General features: G+C 42.1%; 2 protein-coding genes across 2 annotated transcripts in view; both read left to right on the plus strand.

Moving 5' to 3' along the window:
• The window catches only part of LOC311111295 (ribosome quality control complex subunit TCF25-like), a 33015-nt gene extending 25312 nt beyond the window's left edge, over positions 1–7703 (plus strand). The window contains exons 16-18 of the mRNA XM_084154012.1: positions 564–643; positions 2173–2248; positions 6439–7703. Of these exons, the coding sequence (XP_084010138.1) occupies positions 564–643; positions 2173–2248; positions 6439–6606 (324 nt within the window). The 3' untranslated portion in view covers positions 6607–7703. The remainder of the gene's footprint in view (positions 1–563; positions 644–2172; positions 2249–6438) is intronic.
• Positions 7704–13746: 6043 nt separating this feature from the next.
• On the plus strand, positions 13747–15123 carry LOC311111362 (melanocyte-stimulating hormone receptor-like; the record flags this gene model as incomplete). The annotated part of the gene is made up of 2 exons (XM_084154079.1): positions 13747–13763; positions 14046–15123. 2 exons carry the CDS (start codon positions 13747–13749, stop codon positions 15121–15123), a joined length of 1095 nt encoding a protein of 364 aa, XP_084010205.1.
• Positions 15124–21627: the final 6504 nt, after the last annotated feature.

Consider the following 21627-nt stretch of genomic DNA (forward strand, 5'->3'; position numbering starts at 1 on the left):
AAATCTTGCTTGTTTGTAGGTGACCAAATACTTATTTTCCACCATAATTTGCAAATAAATTCATTAAAAATCCTACAATGTGATTTTCTTGATTTTATTTTCTCATTTTGTCTGTCATATTTGACGTGTACCTATGATGAAAATTACAGGCCTCTCTCATCTTTTTAAGTGGGAGAACTTGCACAATTGGTGGCTGACTAAATACTTTTTTTCCCCACTGTATGTGTATAACATGAAACATCCCACAGAGTAAATGTGGTTTGCAGGAGAGTAGCATACACGTAAACAACCGCTACAGTACAGAGCATGCCAAATTATGCTGAGAATAGAGTCCTCTAGTTAAGTGGGAATTAACCACTGGCATACGGCTGACTTATTGGTTCCATGAAGAACCCAATCAGGTATATTGATTGGAACTCCTCATCGAGTGGTCCTCATAACACAAACAAGATCAACGTTGATGTTTTGGATGCATGACAATGACATCAGTGACAGAGTGTTAGTGAGGATAGGCCTTCAAAATATGTTTACTGTAATGGTGAATTGTGGGTGTTCTCTCCCAGGAGGTGACCACTCAGCCGGTGATGGGGTTCGATCCTCTCCCCCCGCTGGACTCAGTGACCTCATACACCCGGCCTGAGAGGTAAGGGATACCCTCCAAACATGTCCTAACTTGTGTCATTATACATATCTTGTACAAGGTAAGGTAATATGTACCAGTGCAGGTTTTCACATAGTACACAAAATATAAACATACAGTATATCATATATAGCTAGTAATAGAGTGTGGCTCCTTCAGATCGCTAGGTTCTTCTCTATAGGTCTACTTGGATCAGCAATCCTGTTTGTGCCTCTGGACAGAAAACCAAGAGTCAGAAGGACAGTGTCTGCTTGTGTTTTCCTAATCAGCACCAATAAAGCTGGGTTTGTTTCAGTCCACATAAGACTGATTGGCCCACTGTCCACTGACTCCATTGAGGATCTCTAAGGAAGGTATATTAGATTAGAGTACGGTATAAGGGAATGGTGGTGATCCATTTGTAATATTCAGGAGTGTGGACACTCTTTTTGTCTTTGCCAACAGTGGGAAAAGCCATTGATGTAAGTTTGGCACAAAGAATAGCCTTGATTTCACCAGTTTCCATCTCTCCTCTCGGTGGTCTATCCCTGACACACCCTTCTGTTTCTGCCTCCCTTCTTTCTCTCTCTCTCTCCCTCCCACCTATCCCTCTCTTCGATATCTCTTCTCCCCTCTCGCTGTCATCAGTTTCTCTGAAATAGCATGTGGTTACAGGAGTGTTGTTGGCTCCTGAGTGAGGCCTCTTTCCTCCCGTCTTGTGATAGCTGTTAAACAGCAGAGTCAGTGGTGGATGGTAGGGAGGCATCAAACCATCAGAGAGGCAAATACGGTGACAACGAAAAACATGACAAATTGACCCCTAGTCAAGATACTGTACCCTGCTCTGGTGATCTCTGGTGAGAACTACGTAGAATGACAGCACACCCATGTCTGAGAACAGACCTACTATTTCTGCCTGATGGTTGCTTGTTCCTCACATGCTTTACAAACATGGCCACGGATAAGTGTTTTGATTGATAAAGATAAAGAACTGGGGGTGTATAAGTGGTTGAAGTAATGATTTTTATTAATAGGTGGGGGGTTACTGGTTACAATATGGATCTATAACCACAACATAAAAGCAGAGCATTCTTAGGGTTTAGAAAAACTATTGGACCTACTTATCATGATATACAGTGAGGTCCAAAAGTACTTGGACAGTGACACATTTTTGGAATGGTTAATAATACATTATTTACCATTCATTTCTATTGGGCACACATAATCTGAAACACAACCAAAACTAACTGCAAATGCATCCAACAAGTTTGTAGTGTCACAAGCTTGATGTAGTTGTTGCATGCTCTGAATATGGGACCAAATATTAAACTTTTGACTACTTTAATACACATATACTTTTGGTTCTCTAAAATGCGTGGACTATGTACACATTCCAAAGTGCTGGAGTACAGAGCAAAACATGGACCTCACTGTATATGATGGTTAATATAATTTATGGTCATGGGAGAATCCTTATCAGCAGAAGAGTGTGAGAATCGTATTGCATGCTTGTGTTATCTTGTTAGCTTTCTCCCTTGTCTCTGTGTTTGCAGGCAGAGTGTGGGAGCCTCCAATGAGAGCACCCTGTCGCTGTTCTTCCGCTCTCTGTTGCCAAACTTCAACCTGCAGGTAAGTGAGTGAGCTAGACGAAGGGTGAGCTACAGTAGACTAGGGGTATGCAACCATGGTCCTCAGGAGCTGCAGTGTCAGGCAGATGGCTTGTGTTCTTTCCTTCAAGTCTGGAAAACTCTGATTACAATCAGTGACATTAATGGATGTGGATTTGACAAAGAAGTACCAGAGGAAGAAGAGGACATCAGCAGACACTGTGGTCCCTGAGGACAGAGCTGCATACCCCAAGTGTGGCAAATCTAAGAAAAAGTCCTCTGGTTCATAGAACAACATGACTGATTGTCCTCTGTCCCCAATGGTCCAGCTCCTGTTAATGTCCTCATAAACTCACTAATGTGTGTTATTGTGTGTGTTTTAACATAGAGCAGGGACCTTGAATAAGATGACATGTGAAACACAACCTCATAATGATAATATAGCTAGCATCTCCACCGTGCCTTTCCAAATGGGTGACCAATGGGGAACATCAGCTGTTGAGGCATATGACCTCCCCACACACGGAAGATTATAAGGATCACAGGCTGCTTCAATTGGCACGTTGCTGCAGCAGACAATGAAAACATTCATAAAGTGTACCGAGAGTCAGAGAACCTGGTCTGTCTCCTCCTCAAAGCTCCCAGATTCCTGACATACACTAGCCCACTTTGTTGCAAGGCCGCGGTCAGCGGGATGAGACATCATAGTAATAATCTTAAAACATTTCTGTTTACATTTCTGGGGAGTGCTGAGCTAATGGAGAGATCCTGGGCTACTGTTGGCTCGAAGGGTTCTGACAGGATGGAAGGGAACATAGATTAGCTGGAGTTTGGATAGATATTCCCTAACCCTCTCGAGGTTCTGAATGGATTAACCATACGACTCATTTCATGCCTATTAGCTCTGTGGCCAAGCCTGAGAAAGTGCTTCGGAGTGGCTTCCTACACTAGATCTACAGCAGCTTAACAACATTAAGTCTACAGTAGCGTAACTTTGCCACAGAAAAACTTGGTCCTTTGTTGGAACTAACAAATATGGCCCATGAAGAACATGCTCTTGAAATAGTGTTTGCTGGCGCGTTTTGGAGACATCCGAGCAATGTTGACCCATTGACGATGTTATGTAGTGTCTGACTGACCTCTATCTGATGTCAGATAACACAATCTGATCACTATCTACAACCAACACTTTGTGACGAGGCATCGGAGGCCTAACAAAGTTTGGCTTTATCATTTGATACAGCACATATAGTGGAAACAGGATGATGAGGCAAACTTGGCTTTTGGTACAAGAACACTTGATTGACTCTGTGTTTTGTTTGGTCTAGCTTGATTTGAAACAACAGTTTACTGCTATGGATTGGCTAACATAACCTCTTTTGATGCACTGTTTTTAATGGTGCGTTACTTGAGTCCTGTTGAAGCAGAACAGAAAACTGTTGCATTTCAAGAGAGAGTCTTGATTCCTCTCTGACTCAGTGTTGTCCATAGCAAACAACGAGGAGTGCATGTACTGTCCGCCCCATTACCGCCTGCTCCTCAGGCAGAGTGGAGAGGAGGTAAAGAGTGGGCAGTGTCACACAGGGTGAAATACACCTGAAGAGGATAAGCACTCAGCAGCCTGGCACCAGCAACCAGAGGATAGCCTATATCTACCCACACACACACCACATTGTCTCTCGTCATGTTGACCTACTTCAGAGCATTCATTTGCATTCATTTGTCATTCATTTATGTTTTGATCCACTTGATCAAAACATAAATGTACAGCATACATGTGCGGGAGTGATTTTTATATTTGATCAAGTGTCCTAGACTGACTGGCACTGGGTTGCCATGTAACCTTGTGCAGTGGGATGCAACGTGATGTGGAGGAAGCAAAGCATGGCCCATTATACTCACTCTCCAATGCCCATGCTAGTTCAGAGTGTAGCTATCCATGCTAGTGATTAGAGGACATGTGGCTAAGTGTAAAGATAATCACTAATGTGGACCACCGACCTGGGTGCTCCAGTGTCCAAAGGTCCTCCGGTGCCACAACTGACCATGCAAGTTCCAGAAACACCCACTGACAAACAGAAACACATATACCCAATGTTTTAACCAAGAGGGACCACCCTTTCTTTATGCAGCTAGTTTTAAACCATCTTGAGACTGATCTGATTAGGAAGAGGAAGAGATGCAATTAGGATAAGAAAGAGACAGTTTAGGAGGAGGAGGAAGAGATGCCGTCTGCTTGCAGTTGTTTTATTGCACTGTTAGAATAGCTACAGTGTTATCCAAGAGGTCTGAAATTACAATTTAGGTGCGGAAAATGAAGTCAGCCCTTGATCACAGAGGACCTGCGTGTTGGAAATTAAATCAATCAACTAAATGGATTTTCTGCGTGATAATCCCAAAACACCTAGACTCAAAACACTGACATACTGAATGTCACCTAGGTTCGTACAAAGCTCCTGTTTGTCTCTTTAAATGAATTTGTTTATACGTGATACCTTAGTGCAACGTTTGAAACATTTTGAACCTGAGAGAGACAGGAGAGAATAATGTGGTGTTCTTAAGAGATGCCATTGTGCTTTTCCTGGTGAATTTAAGCAACACACCCTATTCAGACCCCTTGACTTTTTCCACATTTTGTTACGTTACAGCCTTATTCTAAAATGGATTAAATACATGTTTTTCCTCATCAATCTACACACTATACCCCATATTGACAAAGCGAAAAAAGGTTTTTCGAGATTTTAGCAAATTTATACAAAATAAAAAACAGATACCTTATTTACATAAGTATTTCAGACCCTTTTGTTATGAGAATCGAAATGGGCTCAGGCGCATCCTGTTTCCATTGATTATCCTTGAGATGTTTCTACAACTTCATTGGAGTCCACCTGTGGTAAATTCAATTGATTGGACATGATTAGGAAAGGCACACACCTGTCTATATAACATCCCACAGTTGTCAGAGCAAAAACCAAGCCATGAGGTCAAAGGAATTGTCCGTAGAGCTCCGAGACAGGATTGTGTCAAGATCTGGGGAAGGGTACCGAATAATGTCTGCAGCATTGAAGGTCCCCAAGAACACAGTGGCCTCCATCATTCTTAAATGGAAGAAGTTTAGAACCACCAAGACTCTTCCTAGAGCTGGCCACCCGGCCAAACCGAGCAATCGGGGGAGAAGGGCCTTGGTCAGGGAGGTGACCAAGAACCCGATGTCCACCTCTGTGGAGATGGGAGAACCTTCCAGAAGGACAACAATCTCTGCAGCACTCCACCAATCAGGCCAGACGGAAGCCACTCCTCAGTAAAAGGCACATGACAGCCCGCTTGGAGCTGGCCAAAAGGCACCTAAAGACTCTCAGATCATGAGAAACAAGATTCTCTGGTCTGATGAAACCAAGATTGAACTCTTTGGCCTGAATGCCAAGCGTCACGTCTGGAGGAAACCTAGCACCATCCCTACGGTGAAGCATGGTGGTGGCAGCATCATGCTGTGGGGATGTTTTTCAGCGGCAGGGACTGGGAGACTAGTCAGGATCGAGGGAAAGATGAACGGAGCAAAGTACAGAGAGATCCTTGATGAAAATCTGCTCCAGAGCGCTCAGACTGGGGAGAAGTTTCACCTTCCAACAGGACAATGACCCTAAGCACACAGCCAAGACAACGCAGAAGTTGCTTCGGGACAAGTCTCTGAATGTCCTTGAGTGGCCCAGCCAGAGCCGGACTTGAGCCCGATCGAACATCTCTGGAGAAACCTGAATATAGCTGTGCAGCAACACTCCCCATCCAACCTGACAGAGCTTGAGAGGATTTGCAGAGAAGAATGGGAGAAACTCCCCAAATACAGGTGTGCGAAGCTTGTAGCGTCATACCCAAGAAGACTCGAGGCTGTAATCACTGCCAAAGGTGCTCCAATAATGTACTGAGTAAAGGGGAAGAATACTTATGTAAATGTGATATTTCCGGGTTAAAAAAAATATATATTTGCAACAAAAAAAAATACAACTGTTTTTGCTTTGTCATTATGGGGTATTGTGTGTAGATTGATGAGGGGGGGAAATTATTTAATCCATTTTAGAATAAGGATGTAACGTCACAAAATGTGGAAAAAGTATAGGGGTCTGAATACTTTCCGAATGCACACACACACTTCCGTATTGTCATGTTCAGTGATGATTAGAATTACTGCTCACTCTCTAGTCACTGTCTCTGCAGGGTGAGCCGATGCCGCAGGATGACCTGGAAGTAGCTCAAGCGGGTCGGGAGCTGAACCAGGAAGTAAATCGTCTGATGGTGGCCATGAGGGACATGCTGGCCAACATCCAGTTTCAGGAGCCACCTAGAGATGACAACCCTGACAGAGACGAGGGGGAGTGGGACTGAGAAATGAGGAGGAGGACAGAGAGAGAGGTGGAGTGAGACTTGAGGGAGGGGTACCTAGAGATGGGAATGGATAGAAGAAAATAAAAGGTTGATTTAAGATGAATGGAGATGGAATACAGCAGAGAGGTAGTAGGATGGAGAGTGAATGAGTGAGGGAATAGATACAGTGAGGGTAGCAATAACAGATGAGAAGGATATAATGTAACCTTAAAGAAAGAAATGGCAGGTCATCTATATGACCCAAACATAAAACAAACTCCCCCTTTCTGATATAGGCACAGTAGTATCACCTCTTCCTCCTGTCATAGTCAGTCAGTCCATCAGCCCTCTGTCCTTCCTCCTTTTGTCCCATTCTCTTTCCTCAGGACAGTTGATCTTACTGATCTAGAAGATCAGGAGGCTGCATTCATCAGTTGTTCATCCTTTTTTTAAAGGAACATTGCTTATCAAAAAAATGAATATTGTGTTTCATCAGAAGGATAATGATGCCCTACTGCTACAGTATATCTGAAGTGGAATAATTTATGATTGAATAAAACCCTATGGTGTTGTTTTAGCAACCGAACGTCTACTGCCATATGGGTTGATGAGAGTCAGGTTAAAGGTTAATAAACGTCTGATAAAAGTCAGAATTATACAGTAATTCATCTTATGAGTGGAACAAATTGACTTTCTTAACGTCTTGTTCCATTTTTAATATTAGTCATAACTTTAATTTTTTCTACGACTCCCAATTAACCCCGTTCATCATTTTAAATTCAATTAGATTTTGAGGATAAAATTAAAACTGATCAGGAAATTTTTCTGTTGCGATTCTCTATAAAGAGGTCATTTGACCTGACCTGAAATCAATTCTGGGCTATTTATTGACTAGGGCCCAAAGTTGTTCCCAATGAGGTCACGTTGGTAGGAAAAACTCCTGGCCCTAGTCATCTGTTAATATCAGGAAGTGATTGCATGATATCCAACCCACTACTGTAAATACTCTGCTTAGAAATCATTTATTACACAAGCTAATGTAAAGACAATAAACCTGCTGTGCATATGGTTCAATATTGACTTAAGTAAAAACATATTAAATATATTCAATTTCATAATTCATCTCGCTCTTTCCAGGGGAATATGGGTGTAAAAGTATGTTTTTTTTGCAGTTCATTCTGTGTCTTAGCCTCGCAAGCCGCCTGATCATAAATGTTCGCTGCACGGATAGTGGTAATCAGTCTGGAAATTACAAGGCTATCTGTGTTGAAATGGGGTGTGTTGTATTCAGTAATGTCTCATGAATTCAATATGCCACGTATCCTCTTTAGCTGGCTGCGCTCCCCATTTGGGGGGAATATTCTCTATTATTTTCAACCAAACGTTCTGTCTCCATAGTACTTTTGATGTTTTATTTACTCCAACCCCAATCTTTTGATTGTATGTCGCTGATTCTTCCAAGTAATTTGATAAGTGAGATGTTGCCCGGGAGTTTAAAGAGTCCAAGTTATTGTCCTTGAAAGACCATCTGGCAAAAAGGAAGAGACCATCCCATGATACTCATTTGCATAATTGTCTAGTTTTCATTCCCTTGAAATAGTCCAGAAATGCCGTTTCCTATCAGAGGATGTATAAAGGAGAGCAGAGTCAAAGGATACACTGCAGCTCACACACACACACACACACACACACACTCAAAAACCATACTAGCTTGAAAGACACCCACATCAACAACACACATGCATCCACTCTGTACTGTTTTTTAATAGAACCACATGGTGTAATGCTGTGGGTGGAGTTGGTAGACTGCTGTTCAAACGAGGGCCTTGTTCCAGAATTTACCTGGAGCTACTCCAGTGCCTGGGTCACGAGGGGTGTTCATGTGAGGTCTACCCCCTTCCCTGCTAAGACATGTCCCCACGAGCAACTTTGTCCATAATGTTCACTGTGATATGAAGTATATTCCCAGCTCTGTGTGAGCCTCGGGCTCAGAGGAGGATGGGACTACTAGAGACATATATCTATAACTTGTAAGATACAGTTGAAGTTGGAAGTTTACATACACCTTAGCCAAATACATTTAAACTCAGTTTTTCACAATTCCTGAGATTTAATCCTAATAAGAATTCCCTGTTTTAGGTCAGTTAGGATCACCACTTTATTTTAAGAATGTGAAATGTCAGAATAATAGTAGAGAGAATGATTTATTTCAGCTTTTATTTCTTTCATCACATTCCCAGTGGGTCAGAAGTTTACATACACTAAATTAGTATTTGGTAGCATTGCCTTTAAATTGTTTAACTTGGGTCAAACGTTTAGGATAGCCTTCCACAAGCTTCCCACAATAAGTTGGATGAATTTTGGCCCATTCCTCCTGACAGAGCTGGTGTAACTGAATCAGGTTTGTAGGCCTCCTTGCTCGCACACACTTTTTCAGTTCTGCCCACAAATTTTCTATAGGATTGAGGTCAGGGCTTTGTGATGGCCACTCCAATACCTTTACTTTGTTGTCCTTAAGCCATTTTGCCACAACTTTGGAAGTATGCTTGGGGTCATTGTCCATTTGGAAGACCCATTTGCGACCAAGCTTTAACTTCCTGACTGATGTCTTGAGATGTTGCTTCAATATATCCACATAATTTTCCTTCCTCATGATGCCATCTATTTTGTGAAGTGCACCAGTCCCTCCTGCAGCAAAGCACCCCCACAGCATGATGCTGCCACCCCCGTGCTTCACGGTTGGGATGGTGTTCTTCGGCTTGCAAGTACCCCCTTTTGGATGAACCATACTTGTGGAGGTCTACAATTTTTTTTCTGAGGTCTTGGCTGATTTCTTTTGATTTTCCCATGATGTCAAGCAAAGAGGCACTGAGTTTGAAGGTAGGCCTTGAAATACATCTACAGGTACACCTCCAATTGACTCAAATGATGTCAATTAGCCTATCAGAAGCTTCTAAAGCCATGACATCATTTTCTGGAATTTTCCAAGCTGTTTAAAGGCACAGTCAACTTAGTGTATGTAAACTTCTGACCCACTGGAATTGTTGGAAAAATGACTTGTGTCATGCACAAAGTAGATGTCCTAAACGACTTGCCAAAACTATAGTTTGTTAACAAGAAATTTGTTGAGTGGTTGAAAAACCAGTTTTAATGACACCAACCTAAGTGCATGTAAACTTCCGACTTCAACTGTAAATCTCCCTTTGGGGCAAGACAAAGGTTCTTCAGAAGATTTTACAGTGATGAGTTCCCAGACTTCTTCCAACTCCACCCCTGATTGTAAGTGTTTATAATTATAAAATTAAAGCTGGTACAGTTTTGCCTGCTGGGATGTACTATTACATGGTTACTTCAAGGCCACTGTAAAATAACTATATTGGGTTCGGAGACATTGTTCTAAGAAACACCCTACGAAACAGCAGGAGCATTGATCAGAACTTGTAATAGACCTTTAACAGTGTACTGAGGTTGAACTGGGGTTAACATGCATACTGTACAGTATAGCCAAGCCAAGGATCAACTAAGGATTCTTAACCTTTATGTTCCGTAGGGCCCCAAGAAAACAACTAACTTGTGATGGTGGAGGGAAAGCAGCATGACTAATTATATATTGCATCAGCTTCAACATGACACCAGGCAGAAATGTGTTTGTGCCTTCTCATGACAGTCTTGTGCTGTGTTTGATGTGTTTGATGAGTCTCTGGTCACTGTATAAATGCTTTGTTGCGGTAATGTTACTTACAGGGACAGTGTGTACTGGCCCTGACCTTAGTGATGTCTAAAGTGGTAGTGTAATGTGCAGTGTGCTGCCTACAGAGGCATTTGCACTGTGTGGACTTTGTGACATAAGATGGTCATAATTGCAGTGTCACTTATCTTCATTATAAACACGATATTTAAACGTTTTCACAGCAGTCAATTTAGACCAAATGGATGTATCCTCTTACACAACCACTCATATACATGTGCATTTGTGTGGGCATGCATGTGTGTTTGTGTACATGCATGTGTGTTCCGCTTAGCACACAAGAACACACCTATCAGCAGCCCATTTCCTCCATATTATTCCCTCTCCTGTTTCCTGAGCCTGGCTGTATGGTGGAGGTAACGCAGCAGTAACAGACGCTGAGCCTGGCTGTATGGTGGAGGTAACGCAGCAGTAACAGACGCTGAGCCTGGCTGTATGGTGGAGGTAACGCAGCAGTAACAGACGCTGAGCCTGGCTGTATGGTGGAGGTAACGCAGCAGTAATAGACGCTGAGCCTGGCTGTATGGTGGAGGTAACGCAGCAGTAACAGACGCTGAGTTCACAAACCTCACTTGACTTCCTTACTCTGACCAACCAGGATGTCATAGACCTGCAGATACACATCTATAGTGTATTTTCCATGTGTTATCTGCTTTATGTTGTTTGCTTGACAGGTTCTCCAGATGCTCCTCTCACAATGGAAGTGATAGTATAGTAGGTAACATAACACATTTATATATGCGTGTCTGTAGGAAATAGAAACTGACCTGGCAGGCTTTATGTAAAGTATTTATAGTTTAAGTCAAGGTCAAATACTCTATACATTGAAGTGTACTGTATATTGCTTGTGGAAAGAGCTGTACATTTTATTGACATTAAAGTATCAATCGTCAATCATTTATTTACAGTATATAGCCCTTTTTATGGCAACATTTGTCACAAAGTGCTTTACAGTAACCCTAGAACCCAAAGACATAGTGGCAAGGAAAAACTCCCTAGAAGGAAGGAACGTGAACTCAGTGTGGGCTCATCCTCTTCCGTTGTACCGGGTAGGAAGAAGTTTAGAGTACTTATGACCGTCTAGGCCAGGCAGTTGTTCATTCAGGCACTTTTGTACTTTTGAAGGACCCCTGTTCTCTTGTGGCATAGTCACCACATCACTTATCATCTGTCCTATTGGGTCTGTCCAGTTGTTATCACAAGCCCTCCCCACCCCTACCCCGTCCAACCCCTGATGTCTCTCTCTTTGACAGACAGTGACAGTCCAGACACACATATGGCAGTTGGATGCCCCTTTTGCAGAGTGCGTTTGATAGGCCCAGATGTTGAGTCAGTGTGGTCAGGTCTGAAGGTGTAGTCCCAGATAGGAGTGGTGCTCCTCAGCCAGAGGCTGATACAGATCTGTGTCTGGCCCTGAGTGAATGGAGGATTCTCCTTATCTCCCACTATCACACTCTAACTATGGACAGTCTGGCTGCTTACAGTTGACACTGCTGCTCTCCACAGGGGAGAGAGTGCTGCCTTTTGCACAAACTGCAGTTTGTGTGTGTTATATCTCCCATGAAATCGCTAGAGGAAGAGGCTGGTTATGCAAGCACTGAGAAAGGTTGTTTCAAAGGCTGGAGCCATAACACTTGTCACTTTGTTCAGAACTCTTTATGTGGTTTCTTCCAGGGGGGAGTATTCACTTCTCAGCTGTCACAAGTTTTAACAAATATATCTTGTTTTGGACATATTTTGTGAACATTGTGAACTAAATGATATATTTCATTTTGTTATGGTTTAGGTTTGGTTTAAAGTGATGTTGCTTCATGAGTCCGAACTCCATCCTGAATGGATCACTGTGTATTGTTATTGGGTGGCTGGGATTAGGTTCAACACGCGAACTCAATTTGTTCATGTGTAGGCAGGCTACTGTCATCTGTGTGTACCCTGAAGGGCAGCTTCTTGCGTCATCATTAACCTGAGGCTCTGCTTGTAGTGTTGCGAAGGGGTTTCTGAAGTTTGAAGACGCTTTCTTGCTTGCGCTACTACACGGTATAAAAACATTTAATCAAATAGATATTGTAATGAAAATAACTCCGATTCATTGCAGCGGAGAAAAGAGCCCGCCCATCTGTCATAATCGGCTCGGTACGCAGGACAGGTAGTCCCCCACACACATTCACACACAAAACCTGTCAAAATGCCAAGTGGCTCTTCTGCAACTAGGTCACAACAAAACCCTCATGCATAATGGACAAACCCATTCAGTCGGTTTTAACTATCTAAATCCGCTCCCATTTGTTTTGGGTAATAGCGCGCGTTACCGCTGATCTGGCAGAGAACAAACATATTGTTTGCGTGCCTTTACAAGATTTATTCTTAAACCTTTATTGTAATTACAAATATATTTTGCAATTATATCAAAGAAGAAAAAGACTGCAACAGTTTGATCCATAATCATGAATGCATTTACAATTGCGCACTGTGCGTAAAGTTCCCATCCAAATACAGATCAAGGCAAGGGGAATGCGCGCAGCGTGTCGTTTTTTTAAATTAACTCATAATTGTTGTCGGTTGCCATTAAGAACCCCTTTCCTAATATTGAGTTGCACCCCCTTTTGCCATCAGAACAGCCTCAATTCGTAGGGGCATGGACTCCACAAGGTGTCGAAAGCGTTCCACAGGGATACTGGCCCATGTTGACTCCAATGCTTATTCCCACAGTTGTGTCAAGTTGGCTGGATGTCCTTTGGGTGGTGGACCATTCTTGATACACACGGGAAACTGTTGAGCATGAAAAACCCAGCAGCCTTGCAGCTCTAGACACACTCAAATCGGTGCGCTTGGCACCTACCACCATACGCGCTCAAAGGCACTTAAATATTTTGTCTTGCCCACTCCACACACTACGCGCGGTAAATTATATTTTAGTGCTGGGGAACATGTTCTCAACTATGTCTTTGAATTACTTAATAAATTATTATTATGCTCTGCTCAGGAGATGAGTTAGTACATCCATACTACACTCTCTCCATCCATTTTACTCCCTAATCTTGTTAAATATTTCCATGCGGAATCACGCGTTCATTAGTTTGTGTCAGTCTGAGAATCATGCGGTTGGCTTTCGCTATGAGAAAGGAGGAGTTAGAGAGGCGGTGGACCCTTTTAAGAACACACTGTCAGATTGTGTGCCTGAGAGCTCAGCTGGATAGGCTTCAGTTCACACATTAGGATTGCTTGGAGCCTACTTGGACGTCCAAATGGTAGAGGATTTTCTCGCATGCGATCCAGCACCAAGGAGCTGTATTCGGACTCAGACTAGGATTCTCATCACCTGGATATACCATACATGGGCTATGTGCATCACCAAAAGAAAGTTGGATAAACCTGTGAAGCTAAACAGTTACTTGAGAAAGAGACGATTTCACATGGATGATTCTCCACTGTGAGCATCTGGGTTCTTCACTCTGTGTTTAAGTTCGTTCTGGAGACCTCCGTTTGTGGGAAAACTTCAGTCCAATTTCAGGGTTGCGACATAAACGTGAGCTAAACTACCTTCACCACACACATTATGTGCTCTTTTTACCTGAGGTCACAGCCCAATTGAATAGGATATGATGTCTATAGAATAACTAGTTAATTCTGTTACACTACAGAGACCACAAAGAAAATATTTTAAGGCTTTTTCTTTCCCCCTCATTCAGCCAAACTTTGCGCTGCGGTGAAGGTCAAGTATTGTTCCCGGCGCCGACCCACTGTGTAGCAGTAGCCTACTACAGCAGAGAGCAGCAGACAACACGTCCCAACATAACTTCATCATGCACCACCACATGGAGCTGAGCACCCTCACCATGTACAGCCAGAACATCACCACCAACAACACCAGCACCAGGGAGCAGAACTCTACTAGCTGCTCGCTCCGCATCCCACAGGAGCTGTTCCTGACGCTGGGCCTCATCAGTCTGGTGGAGAACATCTTAGTGGTGCTGGCCATCATCAAGAACCGCAACCTGCACTCGCCCATGTACTACTTCATATGCTGCCTGGCCGTCTCCGACATGCTGGTCAGCGTCGCCAACGTGGTGGAGACCATAGTCATGTTGCTCACCGAACACGGGCTGCTAGTGGTCACACCGGAAATGCTGCGGCACCTGGACAACGTCATCGACATCATGAACTGCAGCTCCGTGGTGTCGTCGCTGTCCTTCCTGTGCACCATCGCCGCGGATCGATACATCACCATCTTTTACGCGCTGCGTTACCACAGCATCATGACCACGCAGCGCGCAGTGACCATCATCGCGATGGTGTGGCTGACCAGCATCACCGCCAGCATACTTTTCATCGTCTACCACTCGCACACCGCCGTCATTGTGTGCCTCGTCACCTTCTTCTGCATCACGCTTGTCTTCACCGCCGTGCTCTACATGCACATGTTCATCCTGGCGCACGTGCACTCGCGGCGCATCATGGCCATCTACAAGTCTCGCCGCCAGGGCACGAGCATGAAGGGCGCCATCACGCTCACCATCCTGCTCGGGGTCTTCATCCTCTGCTGGGGACCCTTCTTCCTCCACCTCATTCTCATTCTAACCTGCCCCACTAGCCCTTTCTGCACCTGCTTCTTCAGCTACTTCAACCTCTACCTCATCCTCATCATCTGTAACTCACTCATCGACCCGCTCATCTACGCCTATAGGAGCCAGGAGCTGCGCAAGACACTCAAGGAGCTGCTCTTCTGCTCCTGCGTCACCTTTCGATGCGACGCCATACTTGAGTTTCTCTTTCCATGGAAGTTCACGTGACTGCAGGATTTGTTCAGGAAGAACAGAATATATGATATTTGGGGCAGTGTGCCTGCCATTGCTGTTGAATTAACTGAAATACATAGTTAATCAACTATGAGACCTCTGGTTGGATTGCGCACAGCGGCACAGTGCCACGTATGGGACCTTTTACCAACCCCTGGCCTCTCCCATGTTGCAGGCCAAGCCATGCATATATGCCATACTTGCGTGGGGAACAAAGACTTGAGCCTGTGATCTGAATTGTAACACCCACAGTGTTAAATGTATCACTTTCTTAGAAATCATATGTAACCATCTTAAATAGCCTAGTGTTAAACTTACACTTTTCAAAGTGTTGATAAACCAATACCCCAAAAGTGTTGTGTCCCTAGCACAATGAGTGTTGGAAATTCCGACATAAATTAACACTTTATAAGAGCTAAGGCTGTTAAACTTTCTCAGTGTTCGCGAATTAACACCTGTGGTGTTACAGTAACTCGTTTTGGGGTGTTGTTTTAACACTTTAGGGTGTAAAGACATTTTTGCATATTTATTTCCCAGGGTGAATTTTTTGCTGAGTGTTTGTTAGTGACAGAGAAATTATTGTTGAATTCGATGGCTTTCAGTCTTGTAGCCTTCACCAAGTGAGTGACTAAGTGAATATTTTATCATAAAAATGTAATTATTTATGTCAATACATATAGATTACTTTTTTTGAAATTATATTGAACCAAAGTGGAATAGACATTGAATTGAAGTCTGTGCCCAGTACAGGCCACATTAGCAAGTCACATTATGCTGGCTTTCAAAGTGTTATTTCATTCCTATTGAAATCCAGCCAGAGTTAGGATATCCAACAATTTGAGCAAACTATTCTAAAAAGCAACCTGCAACAAAGCATGCATGATAATGAGGCCCCTCCCATGTACTTTTCACTCTGAAAGAGTTCACGGAAATTAACTCAACACAGCTGAGTAACAACAACATCACACGATGTTGATTCCACTCTGATTCAAGTAACTTCATTTATTCACTGCAGGTGGTTTCAATTTCAATCCCACTGGTGTTAACCCCACTAGAATCAACACTCAGATATAACACTCACAACACTTTTTACCTCAACACCGAGATTTTAACACCCGCAAATTTGCTGTGTAGTTATCACAGCAACTGACATAACTTTTTCAAGGATGCCAATATATGTAAAAGCTGCGGGTCCAGTTTTCTCAGGCACCAAGCAACTTTGGTTTAACAGTACATTACTGTAAACTTTACAATAATGTACTACAGGAATGTACTGTTAAACCAAAGTTGCTTTGGAATTTACGGTAACATACTGTACATTTTGTACAGTAATTTACAGGTAACTGGCTGCCAATAAGAAAGCATGAAAACAACATGATTAATTACAGTGTACTATGTGGGACAAATATTAATTTATGCTTTAATCTTATAGCCGACACTGGAAATAGACTTTAAATAAGACATAGCAAGTGTTCTGTTTAAAATAGGAAATAATTTCCCAGAATGTTGTTGGGAAGAGGATGTTGTTTGAAAGAGGCTATTGTTGAAGAAAAGGCTGCATGGGCCTACTGATATACACTAGCCCTGATGCTTTGAATGGAGTCAAAGAAAGATGCATAAAAATGAGAGCCGTGAAGTTGAGTTTTGTACAATAAAACAATTCTGTAATGTTTTAATTAAATCAAATGAGTGCATTGTGAAATCCAATAATAGCCTAATTGGTCCATATAGAGAGTTGCATTTATATTTATTCACTCATTATTCATTTACATCCAACTTCCAAGTATGTGCAAAGAAGTTTCACGGTATGATTTAGCCTACTTAGGCCTCTGACGAAAATGGCCTATAAATTGAAATAATTATTTTGAAATAAAACTTTTTACATGAAATCCAATCTTAAAACAGATCAGACATTTAAAGATTATCCTCACCATTTTAATGCAAATAATAATGTATGCATAGACGAAAACAAAATGTTTATTTCAATGTATATTTCACAAGTAGCCCATGTAATGTAGCCTAGCCATGTTTTTTTTTATTGTGTTATGGATGTACTGAATACTTTGAATGTTTGACATATTTATAACATTTTCAAAAGCCTCAAGATTGTATCAATATTCATCCCTTTAAAAAATACATGCTATTTTATGGTTGTGTGTCAGAACCAAGGCTCAAACTTATCTCATTGTAAATGTGTACATTTGATTACTTTTTACTGTATTTCAACATATGGTCTTGCTATGATCAAATTGTACTAATATATACTGAACAAAAATATATTAACGCAACATGCAACACAGTTACAGTTCATATAAGGATATCAGTCAGTTGAAATCAATTCATTAGGCCCTAATCTATGGATTTCACATGACTTGGCAGGGGTGCAGCCATAGGTGGGCCTTGGAGAGCATAGGCCCACCCACTTGCCAACCAGGCCCACCCACTGGGGAGCCAGGCCCAGCCAATCAGGGGTGCAGCCATAGGTGGGCCTTGGAGAGCATATGCCCACCCACTTGCCAGCCAGGCCCCCCCCCCCCCCCCCCCCCCCTCCCCTTCAGACGATCCCGCAGGTGAAGAAGCCGGATGTGGAGGGGCTGGCGTGGTTACACATGGTCTGCGGTTGTGAGGCCGGTTGGACGTACTGCTAAATTCTCTAAAACGACGTTGAAGGCAGTTTATGGTAGAGAAATGAACATACAATTCTCTGGCAACAGCTCTGGTGGACATTCCTGTAGTCAGCATGCTAATGGCACGCTCCCTCAAAACTTGAGACATCTGTGGCGTTATGTTGTGTACAAAACTGCACATTTTAAAGTGGCCTTTTATTGTCCCCAGCACAAGGTGCACCTGTGTAATGATCATGCTGTTTAATCAGCTTCTTGATATGCCACTGTCAAGTCGCTAAATTATCTTGGCAAAGGAGAAATGCTCACTAACAGGGATGTAAACAAATTTGTGCACAACATTTGAGAGAAATAAGCTTTTTGTGCGTATGGAAAATGCCTGGGATTTTTTATTTCAGCTCATGAAACATGGGACCAACACTTTACAGGTTGCATTTATATTTTTGTTAAATGTAGATATGTAAATATTGTATTATTCAAATGTTCTTGATAGGTCTATGATATATAGCCTACTTTGGCATCTTCTATCTCTGGTGTATTATTTAATAACAGCATCAGTAATGAGGACAATGATAGTGCGCATGATAACAATATAATTATAACATTATTGTTGTCATGATATCATTTGTTGCTATAATATTGTTGTAATATTGATAATTAATAATTACTAATAAGCAATAATCTAATTATTCAAAAAATATTAATTGTTCTTGTTATTTTATGTACAGTCATACATTTCTTAATCATGTAATGTATTTGTTAAATATATATATTTTTGTTTTTCTTTTCTATTTAGGGGGTAGATCAGCTTTAATATTGCAGATAGATTGTAACTTCCATCAATGTAATTGTCTGCATCACTTCTAATCCCCCATATATTTTTTGCAAATATATATATATATATATATATACACAGTTGAAGTCGGAAGTTTACATACACCTTAGCCAAATACATTTATACTCAGTTTTTCACAATTCCTGACATTTAATCCTAGTAAAAATCCCCTGTTTTAGGTCAGTTAGGATCACCACTTTATTTTAAGAATGTGAAATGTCAGAATAATAGTAGAGAGAATGATTTATTTCAGCTTTTATTTCTTTCATCACATTCCCAGTGGGTCAGAAGTTTACATACACTCAATTAGTATTTGGTAGCATTGCCTTTAAATTGTTTAACTTGGGTCAAACGTTTCGGGTAGCCTTCCACAAGCTTCCCACAATAAGTTGGATGAATTTTGGCCCATTCCTCCTGACAGAGCTGGTGTAACTGAATCAGGTTTGCAGGCCTCCTTGCTCGCACACGCTTTTTCAGTTCTGCCCACAAATGTTCTATAGGATTGAGGTCAGGGCTTTGTGATGGCCACTCCAATACCTTGACTTTGTTGTCCTTAAGCCATTTTGCCACAACTTTGGAAGTATGCTTGGGGTCATTGTCCATTTGGAAGACCCATTTGCGACCAAGCTTTAACTTCCTGACTGATGTCTTGAGATGTTGCTTCAATATATCCACATAATATTCCTTCCTCATGATGCCATCTATTTTGTGAAGTGCACCAGTCCCTCCTGCAGAAAAGCACCCCCACAGCATGATGCTGTCACCCCAGCGCTTTACGGTTGGGATGGTGTTCTTCAGCTTGCAAGCTCCCCCCTTTTCCTCCAAACATAACGATGGTCATTATGGCCAAACAGTTCTATTTTTGTTTCAACAGACCAGAGGACATTTCTCCAAAAAGTACGATCTTTGTCCCAATGTGCAGTTGCAAACCGTGGTCTGACTTTTTTATGGCGGTTTTGGAGCAGTGGCTTCTTCCTTGCTGAGCGGCCTTTCAGGTTATGTCGATATAGGACTCGTTTTACTGTGGATATAAATACTTTTGTACCTGTTTCCTCCAGCATCTTCACAAGGTCCTTTGCTGTTGTTCTGGGATTGATTTGCACTTTTCGCACCAAAGTACATTCATCTCTACATACATTTCTTAATCATGTAATGTTTTTTGATGTCAATCCTCATTTATTTTAGTCAGCATGTGATCCTGTGGATAAAAAATATTCTCAAAAAAACCTATTTTGGTCCAGAAGTGTAATTTCAACCTTTCTCAAGCCACAAGTGATGTTATGTGAGAATTAATTTAGTTCCTCTTAAATACTGTATGTGTCTCTCTTGTCCCTATAAAGGTCCACAAGCTCTCTGTCCTCAGTGTAACCTGGGCTGACCGTCTTGTCTATCTGCCTCCTCTCTCAGTCAAGAGGAGAGTTCTCTATCTAGGCCTACAGTCCATGGCTAGTCTAAATCCTCCAAAGAAAGCTTCAATTACTTTTAATATATAATTAAATCATTTTGAAAGGTAATAATGACTTCCTTTTTCTATTTCAGGTATCAATATATTTGAAGACACTATTTTGAATACAATTATATACAGCTGTATTAGCCTGGCTGATACAAGACCAGGAAGAGAGGAGGACGGTTTGTTTTGAGCCAGGCTATACAGCTGTATACTTGCTATCATGGGATTGACAAATGATTTCCCCAAGGGATTTTAAAAATGGAGAGATATGTATGCAATATGCATTTATTTTTAGTTAAACTGCCCACTGAGACACAAGGTCCATTCAACTAGCTGACCCCGGGGTGTTTTTTAATGGAAGGAGAAATGTTTTAACTGATGGGGAAAATAAAAAGCTGCTTAATTAAGTTAGATCATTTTCTGATCCCTGTTTTAAAATCAAAGCCTTTGAACCATAACCTTCACAAATTACCTAGTTCCTTTCCTTCAGGGTGAAATGAAAAGTGTGTTTGTCTGTGAGCTTTCTAGATTTTCTTTGCACTATCGTTTGTTGAATGGCTTCAATTGGCATCCAAAGTCAACCAAAGCCATATGCTGTATGCGAAGATGTGACAGGAGCCTTCTGTCAAATAAACAGAAAACGGGTTGAGCAGCATCTGAGATTGAGAATGTGCTGATGATACTGTAACCTTTGGAACTTTATGGATTTGTTTGTTTGGATGGACATAGTATCCTAACATCCTCATTAGAAGAGAGAGAGAGTCAGAGGGCCACAGACTTCAGCCTGCACCCCCCCTCCCTCTCCACCACGTGGTAGCCGGTCGTTGTGGGCCCTGGGGCAGGCTGTGTATTTTGGGAGGACTGAGCGCCTGGAATGCACTGTAATAACAGGCTTTAAAAAAAAGTTTTGGCCCTTTATTAGGCATCAAATAGGAATTCATGTTACTTCACTGTAGAATTAGTGGGTGAGGGGGCTGACACTCAACTGGTGTCTTCTCCATTAGCTCTGCTACACAAAGCAGCTCTGTTCACATCTTCCACTGCTTTGGCTTGAAGAACAAACATGCTTGCCCTCATTGTTGCAACCCCGGGGAGGAAGCTTAAACCCCTCCCTGAAAAATGAGTCCTATGGATGAGGAGCATTTCTGTACAAACTCAAATTCATCATGGTGCTTTATAATAGTTTTGGTTTTAGTGTAGTACAATGTAGTACATGATGAAATCAATGTGGACATAGTGTAACCTCAGTCAAGCCCCTGTTGACCTTGGGTGCGTTCCAGGTACACAGGTTTTTGCAGGTCTGTGCAGATTATCAGTACAATGACAGTAGAAGTGCAACAGCTCAGGAACCACATAAACATGATTTAAGGGTCTATGCCGAAAACTGCTCAGAAAATGTGTATCTGGAATGCACCCCTTATGTACGCCTGTCTCTGCATGCACACAATCACCCTGCCATGCCTCTGAGGTCACTGTGTCCAATCATTAATTAGAGCGGTTCACCACATCCAATTGGAGAACATCGATAGAGGCGATTAGGCATGTAGGGGTTTGGATGGATAACTAAGGTTGTGATGAGATGGGTGCAG

Source organism: Coregonus lavaretus (genome assembly GCF_964263955.1).
Source record: "Coregonus lavaretus genome assembly, chromosome: 37".
Classification (NCBI taxonomy): Eukaryota; Metazoa; Chordata; class Actinopteri; order Salmoniformes; family Salmonidae; genus Coregonus; species Coregonus lavaretus.